Source organism: Xiphophorus couchianus, chromosome 4, assembly GCF_001444195.1.
Source record: "Xiphophorus couchianus chromosome 4, X_couchianus-1.0, whole genome shotgun sequence".
NCBI lineage: Eukaryota > Metazoa > Chordata > Actinopteri > Cyprinodontiformes > Poeciliidae > Xiphophorus > Xiphophorus couchianus.
In genome coordinates, this window is record NC_040231.1 from 2,427,227 (window position 1) to 2,435,587 (window position 8,361).

Below are 8,361 nucleotides of genomic sequence, written 5' to 3' on the forward strand. Positions count from 1 at the left end.
GTTATTCTGACTTCTTTATTTGTATTTTATCTAGTGACCAAAAAATGTTAGCAAAAAGCTAACATTTTACGTACAACGTTGCTGTACGTAATGACGCAACGGGAGCACGTCGTGCCAGGCGTGCTGCGTCATATCTTCCAACACATCCGCCGCTCGGTGGCCGGCTTCCAGCCAGGCAGCCAGCCGCCTCAGGCCCCGCTCCTCCCTGAACCGTTATCCGCTAATCACCATCACCTCCCCCGGTGGAAGCAGACGCGGCTCCGCCTCGGCCATGACTGGAAGGAGCCGCTGACACCTTCCCATCCTCCGCCGGAGAACCGGGACTTTTTGTTTTTAGCTCGGTGAGTGTTGTTTTTTAGTGACTTTGCGGAATTAAAAAGAGTATCGTTGACGCTGAACGGATCTGTTTCTGTTCCGGAGATCCTGCTGGGTGTTTTTGTTTGCTTGTTTCTGCCTCGGGCTGGTTGACTTATTTTCTGCCATGTGGAGGAAACGCTGAGATTTGTCTCCCGTTTCGGACAGTTTCTGGCCGGATGTCCTGGATTAATCAAATCCTGTTTTCTGTTTCCACCAGAGACAGAAGCCGCCGTCATCCTGATCAACTTCAATCCGTTTCACTCCATTTATTCACCCAGAAACACCAAAAAGTTCCTAAATCACAGCCATTCATTCATTCACTCATTCATTTATTCATTCACTTATTGCTAAACTGCTTAAACCAACGGAAGATATTATCTAGCTAGATTAACAAACTTCAACGTGTTTTACTAGGATTTAGCTGAAGGTTAGCATCTCTAAACATCAGTTTTCAGGTTTTATCACAGACTCTCCGCCATATTTACAACTGGACTTTGATTAGGCCACTCTAAGGTGAAACCTGCTTACAATCTAAACCATCCCATAATATCTAGGTTGGATGAAGCTCCACCCTAGTTCCATGTCTTCTGCAGCCTCTAAGCTAATCCTGTCAATTACAAACTTTGCTGGGCAATAAAATGTGCCCAAAATTATTGCAATAAACGATAACATCATAATTTTGAGACCATTTCCAGCTAATATATTGGTAATAACATAGTAATGGAAATACGCTCTTTCACAGATCAATAAACTTTGATTTCTAAAGAACAATTAATACTCGAGCTTAGATACATTTTAAACATCCGGAATAAAAAAATAAAACCAAAAAAAAAAAAGTAAAACAAAAATCAAACAAACCGAAATCATAATGAAGTGGGTTATAAAGTGGATTTAGGCAATAAAATGCTTATTTTCTTATTTTAAAATGAATTGAACAATTTATTTGCATCTTTAAAATGTTTATAATATGCAGGAAAGGCTTAATTGGTTAGATGAAAAATCAGCAGAATTATAATTTTTTTTATCCAATTAATGAAATGAATAAATAATTATTAGCTGCAGCCCTGATCTGCTCCCTGAAGGAAAAGTTATTTCATCCTCAATAATGTTTTTACTTTTATTTCTAAAAGTGGATTCAGCAGTTTTTATCTTTCGAACCGAATCAATCCTTCATAAAATAGTTTTTTTTTCTTTTTTGCCTAAGTTGGTTTGTGTGCGACATCAAGATGTCAGATTGAGATTCACTGAGCCACCGATGAGCACGGTGGTGGCAGCATCATGCAACGGGAGCATTTGTGGGGGTTTTAAATGTTTTTAAGTAACGGGTTTTAAAGCTGAAGTATGTAACTTTTATAAAATAAAAAGTTTTTACATATTATTAAACGTCACTGTGTTGTAACAGAATAATACGAGAGATATGTGAAAAAAGAGCTAACTGCAGAAATCCACAGTTCAGTCATAAACAACCAATCAGAGCCAGGCGGAGGGTCTTACTGCTGTCAATCGTCCTAGTGTACGCACCTCTAACCCTCTCCTGCTTGCTCTCTGCTATGCTATAAGCTAGTTAGCAAAGCCACTAATTATGGCAGATAGACAATTTTCTGGAACAATAAATTGTTTCTCCGCCATTCGCACCTTTGGCAACGTACAGGAGGATGATTGACAGCGCTAAGCCCCTCCTCCTGGCTCTGATTGGTTGTTTTAGGTCATGATCTGGGCGTTTCCTAGTGGTAGATCAGAGAAGAGGTGGAGGAGATCGATCTTTTCACAGATTATTTGTCTCATAGTGTCACAACATAGAGTTTTATTAAATATGTGAAAATATATGTTCTAAAAGTCACAAGCTGCAGTTTTAAAGTGGAATGATTTGTTTGTGTCGATCCTCAGGTGTAAATGAGGCGGAGCCTGAGGCGCGGCGGCGGTGGTGATGGTGTTGGAATCAGGTGAAGTCTTCATGGATCAGGTCGAGGCTGAAAGGGTCAGGGACCGGTCCGACGTCCCTCCAGATCCGCCCAGAACCGCCAAAGCCAGACGGAGCAATGCGGCCAAAAAGGAGGCGGCGCCGTCCCAGAACGGGGTCGCGACCCCGAGGACCAGGGTGCCGCTCCGCCGGCCCCTCAGCATGGAGGTGACTCCGCCGCCGCGTCCCGGGGTGCTGCAGCCGCCGTGGCGCGGCGGTGCGGCCTCCCCGTCGCCCCGGGCGCGCAGCCTCACCAGCCCCAGCCTGTCGATGGGCGGCTGGATGCGCCGCAGCGAGAGCTCCTGCTCCGTCAACTACGCCGCGGGGCTGCGGGCCGGCGGACGCTTGCGTCCCGCCACCTCCCTGCCTCACATCGCCAAAGGGGCGGTGGGCTCGGCGGCCCCCCCGCCGGCCCGACCCTGCCTGCTGGTTGCCCTGCGACCTTTGAACCTGGAGCAGGAGAAGCAGACGTTCTTCCAGTCTGACTATAAGTACGAGCCGCAGTTCGAGTACGCGCAGCCCGAACCGCGGAGCGTCCTCGACAAGTACCGGGAGGGGTCGGGCCTCTTCCTGGAGCAGGTGGGTCCCACTCTGACCTTTGACCCCGACCCAGCGCCCAACCGGCGGTTCTGATAGCCTCTGGTTGTCCGCAGGCCGTTGGGATCATGGAGTGCGTCCTGAGGAAGTTCGGCTCCTACGAGAACTTCGAGGAGGCGACGGGCGGCGGCGTCCTGCCGAAGAGTCAGGTCTGGGCGGCGGTCCGCAAATACCTGCAGAAGGAGGGCTGCGTGGGGGAGGTGAGGGCAGGCAGGGGGGGGAGGCGTGTCTGTTACCTGTGCAGGTGTTTACCTGTGTGTGTTTCCAGGTGGTGGTGCGTCTCTCTGATGAGCTGCTGTCGCAGGCCGTCATGGTGGTGGAGAGCTGCCGTCCCACTCTGACCATCAACCTGGCCGGCGCTCGCCAGCACTGGCTGGAGGGGATGCTGCGGCACGAGATCGGTGCGCCGCCAACACACACACGCCCACACACACATGCCCACACACACACGCCCACACACACACGCCAACACACACACATCCCAAAAGCAGCATTTCCCCTCATAGGGGCCAGACCTGGTCCCCACTAGCATATAAAAACATGGCTCACAAACTCAGCAGATCAAAGCTGCCTGTTTCTGAATCAATGTTACTTAGAACTGGACCAAACTGGGTTAAACTGGACCCAAAGGACTGATGATGTCACAATGAAGCCACTTTCAAACTGCTGAGGTCGAAGGAAACAGACTCTGTTCAGCTTCACATTGACATGAAGAATCTTTATCTTCTATTTCCTGACCCGTCCTCTTCCTCAGGAACCCACTACCTGCGCGGCGCCAACAACGCGCTGCAGCCCTGGGCGTCTGCCGAGGCGCGGCGGCAGCTGGGCCTGAAGCCGGCCAACCCGACGGAGGAGGGCCTGGCCAGCCTGCACAGCGTTCTGCTGAGGAAGCAGCCGCACCTGTGGCGCGCGGCGCTGCTCTACTACACCGTGTTCCACGCCGCCAGCATGAGCTTCAGCCGCCTCTTCGCCCACATCGCCCGCTTCGTCCACGACCCGGACGTCCGCTGGGAGTACTGCCTGCGGGCCAAGAGGGGCCAGACCGACACCGCGCAGCCCGGTGAGACACACACACACACCTCCAGGTTTCTGTCCTCATGAGGACCGACTGCTGACTTTCACCTCAGCCAACCAAGAATAAAGTTGTGTTAGTTTGTAAGCTAACCGCTAACCTAAAACAGACTCATTCAGGCCCAATGGGGGGAAAAAACCCCCACAGATTTTTACCGTTTTTCATCTCCAACGTGGAGCCGTTTGTTCGGTTTGTTCAGGTTTTAGAGCTAAATGTAGAGCGAGAGGAAACGTTAGCATCGTTTTCTGCAGAAAGTCGGTCAAGAGTCTGATGAGCCTGAGAGACAAAACCCAGGGAAAATTGGCTTTAGAAGAAATGTTTATTTCATCTTTTTGTAGAAAATCCTGGATCATCGTTTGTTTTTTTTCAGGTTGCTTCAGCAAAGATCAGGTTTACCTGGACGGGATCCTGCGGATTCTTCGCCATCGAAGGAACATCGACTTTAAGATGCTGACGTCTCTAGGAAAGGTGAGCGACCGGATTATCTGACGCCTGAGATAAACCGAGACAAACTCTCCAAACTCTTCAAGAGATGGAAAGAAATAAATGACAGGAACCGAGTTTTCCTGATGCCTGCAGGCATCAGTCTGTCCTGAAGCCAACAAAACGTCTTCCATGCTTCATTTTGCTACAAAGTTTTCTAAACATGTTTCCAACTTGTCTCCTCTGCAGGTGTCTTTCGAGGACGTGGAGCGTCTGCGTCCTCTGGCGGCACTGAACCGGACCAGAATCCCTCACTTCATGCGTGACCAGGAGCGTTACCTGCAGCACCTGGACCACATCGTGGCCGTCAACGAGCTGGACGACGCAACGCTGCAGCAGCTGCTGCCCTGAGTCCCACGAAAGGTCGCATCGTAACAGCGCTCTACGGGGAAAAAACATCGTAACGGCGCTCTACGGGGAAAAACATCGCATCGTAACAGCGCTCTACGGGGAAAAAACATCGTAACGGCGCTCTACGGGGAAAAACATCGCATCGTAACGGCGCTCTACGGGGAAAAACATCGCATCGTAACAGCGCTCTACGGGGAAAAAACATCGTAACGGCGCTCTACGGGGAAAAACATCGCATCGTAACGGCGCTCTACGGGGAAAAAACATCGTAACGGCGCTCTACGGGGAAAAACATCGCATCGTAACGGCGCTCTACGGGGAAAAAACATCGTAACGGCGCTCTACGGGGAAAAACATCGTAACGGCGCTCTACGGGGAAAAACATCGTAACGGCGCTCTACGGGGAAAAACATCATAACGGCGCTCTACGGGGAAAAAACATCGTAACGGCGCTCTACGGGGAAAAAACATCGTAACGGCGCTCTACGGGGAAAAAACATCGTAACGGCGCTCTACGGGGAAAAAACGTGGCATTGTAACAAAACTTTACAGGGAGTCGTAATGACTCTTTGTATGGAAAACCTGCCCGGTGATTTTATTGATTCCCACCAAAACTTGACAATAAAACACACGTCGCATCGTAACGCCACTTTACGTGGAAAAACCCGTCCAGCGTTTTTATAAAACTTGAACAATCCAAACGGGACGACGCCTCCTTCGTTTTCACTCGGATGCATGATTGTGCTGCGTTTCCCACGCGGATCGGCGCATTTTAACCGCGCTCCCTTTATCAAGTTACCTCACTATTATCACTACGTAGTCACCATTATATATGTAGACTCACATAATCATAGACGGCTTTATTTATGCACTTGTTTACGTTTTTGTTGCGTTGCAAAAAGAACAAACTGAATGTCACTGGTGTTAGCTTTACGTTTTGTTTGTGAAACGACGGTTTTATGCCTTAGATTGTTTGCGTTTTTAAAAAGAACACCAAGGACACAACATTTAAAAACCGGAGGGGTTCGCAGTGACTGAGGCCATGAATCTTTAAAATACCAAGTGCCACTGGACTCAGCCGAGCGTTTCGCCCCCAGGGTTTTAATTATCAGTGTTATAATGAAGCTAATCAGCGGCGTTGTCTTAACTGTGTCCTTGGTGGGCTTTCTTAGTTCGCTACTGTGAGTTCTCCAGCTGCAACAACCAAACTTTACTTTGTTTGGTTCAATATTTGGGGTCTTTGGTGGACGTCTTCCAAAGATAACAGGTTTTTGGTGACCACTGCCCCTGAAAATCATGATTTTTAAATCAAAAATATAATTAATTCAAACTTTAATCTATGTTTTTGAAGGGAAATAACCATGTCAAGCAAATAATGAGCTTAATGATATCTAGGAATACTAATCGATCGCAGAGATAAGAGATTTATGAATAACAAAATGACCACCTAATAAGAAAGCAGAAGATGAGAATTATTTATAGAAGTCAATAATAATGGCATAATGGAGATCTAACAAATCGGCACCCTACAGAGAAATTTAAATATGACAAAAAAAAATTTTTTTAGATAACATTTTATTAGATTCCTGGTAAATGTAACAATTTCTGGTCAAATTGACACCAACTCTCCAAATTATCCGAAAAATAATAAAAAGAAGGTCATTAATAAGTTGTGGAGAAGTTGGATAAAACATAGCAGCAGTGAAGGGAAGCAGCCAAAAGTCGCACTTTTCTGCACATAATCATGGTTTAACTGTGAGTCACGCCTCTTTGTAGCTTCTTCAAGCTAATGCTAACCATCTGGTGGACGGATAGGAAGGTAAAGTATTGACACGCAAAGTTTGAAGGGGAACATTTGGAGAGAGAATTTATTTATCAGAACTGTGGTTGTCAGATCTTTTGTATTTTTATATTTTGAATTTTTTAGCTGAGAAACTTTATGCTCACAAACAACACCTGCAGTGAAACCATAAACCTCCCAAATGTTGAACCAGTCCTGATTTTTTAAATAGATGAAATGCCAAAGTGGCATCTATTGTTATCGGTTGTTTAGTGAAGCAGCTGAACCCAGCTGTCCTGGTTCTGAACCAGATGTCTCGGTTCTGATCCAGTTGTCGTGGTTCTGATCCAGATGTTTTGGTTCTGATCCAGATGTTTTGGTTCTGAGGAGGCCGGGTCTCGCGGTGCCTTTGATGGGTGTAGCGCTCATCTGCTGTAGCTAATTACTGTGTTCGTTGGCTGCTTTTTACTTTGACACTACAGACGTCGGTCAGGGCATTCGGTTCGGGTCGGAGCAGAACCGGTTTTTATCTGGATGCTTTTTAAATGCGTGGGTTTGATTTTTTCGGAAGCGGTTGGACTTTTCTCTGCTGTGTTTACAGCTCACGTCGCCTCAGCAGGAACGTTTCGAATCCGAGCGGGCCGTCCCGTTCAGAACTTCGACCCGGATTCTCCCAAAACGAATGCACCAACTTGTAACGCACGAATGTTGCACAAGTGTTTTCTGTTCTGGAAATACATGTTGAAGTTCCAGTGTTATTTATTAAACACGCACTTATTGAACTCTTGTTTTCTGGCTCATTACTGTCAGTAAAACCCAAACGCCTTCTCCATTTCACGTTTTTATTTTAAACTTAAGTTTGAACGCTAAAGTTCTGGACTTTTAATGTTACTGCTATGACCAAAACGCAAAACAGATTCTTACCACCTCAACATGCTCATTTCTACGGAAGCATTCAACTGCCAGAAATTGGAAATAAATTCAGGAGCAATAATATCTGAGAAATTTTCCTTTGAGGTTCAAAACTCGTTTTTTTGCTCCTGAATTTACTTCCAAGCCAAAGCGCTGAAACGTCTCTATATGAGCTCAACGGAAATCCATCATTTTTGCCTCCTCTAATTAATTTACTACATGTTGGATTTGTGCTAATATGTATTTAAAGATATTGAATAGCAACATTTCATTAATCTGAAATGATGGATATATTTTATGGTGTGATTATGAAACCTTAAACCTTCTTGATCTGGTCGGGTTTGTATTTTTTTAAAAAAGTATTTCCAGCCCTTTAATTGTAAACGGGATGAGAAGTCTCCGATGGGTCCTAAAGCCCGCCTGCTTCCTGTTGGCGCCTGAGACGAGCCTCGTCCTGCGATAACAGAAATATGGTGCCATCAGTGTGATGAAGGATCATTTATTGCCGCTCTGCTTATGAAGCTTTATGACTCAATATATAAAGATAAACACACTTTGGCTCGTTATCTCAAACTAAACTCAGTTTCTTTTAAATAAAAATGAGTTAGGGCTGGATACCATGGAGATGATTCAGAAAATAAGACAGTAAAAAAAACACAAACTGGAATAAATAAAGTCTCAAAGATGCAGAAATTTATTAATCTTTTTAGAGACGCCAACATCAGAAATTAGTCATTTAGAACTGTGGTTGGATATGAACAAATTAATAAATTTAAGTAAAACAAAATTTATATGATTTGGAATACTAAAATGGATTAAATGCAAATGATATTAGATGAAATACAATTT

At 45.8% G+C, this 8,361-nt stretch overlaps 1 protein-coding gene across 1 annotated transcript; it reads left to right on the forward strand.

The window, feature by feature from the left end:
- On the forward strand, positions 1–7,382 carry kiaa0895l. The gene is made up of 7 exons (XM_028015201.1): positions 1–341; positions 2,245–2,896; positions 2,971–3,114; positions 3,183–3,315; positions 3,669–3,974; positions 4,357–4,454; positions 4,659–7,382. Exons 2-7 carry the CDS (start codon positions 2,285–2,287, stop codon positions 4,818–4,820), a joined length of 1,455 nt encoding a protein of 484 aa, XP_027871002.1. The 5' UTR covers positions 1–341; positions 2,245–2,284; the 3' UTR covers positions 4,821–7,382.
- Positions 7,383–8,361: the final 979 nt, after the last annotated feature.

Excerpts from the sequence above, each read along its gene's own strand:
- kiaa0895l (XM_028015201.1), top strand. The coding sequence starts at position 2,285 with ATGGTGTTGGAATCAGGTGAAGTCTTCATGGATCAGGTCGAGGCTGAA. Across the intron at positions 3,115-3,182 it reads AGGAGGGCTGCGTGGGGGAG|GTGGTGGTGCGTCTCTCTGA; the intron begins GTGAGGGCAGGC and ends GTGTGTTTCCAG. Across the intron at positions 3,975-4,356 it reads GACCGACACCGCGCAGCCCG|GTTGCTTCAGCAAAGATCAG; the intron begins GTGAGACACACA and ends GTTTTTTTTCAG.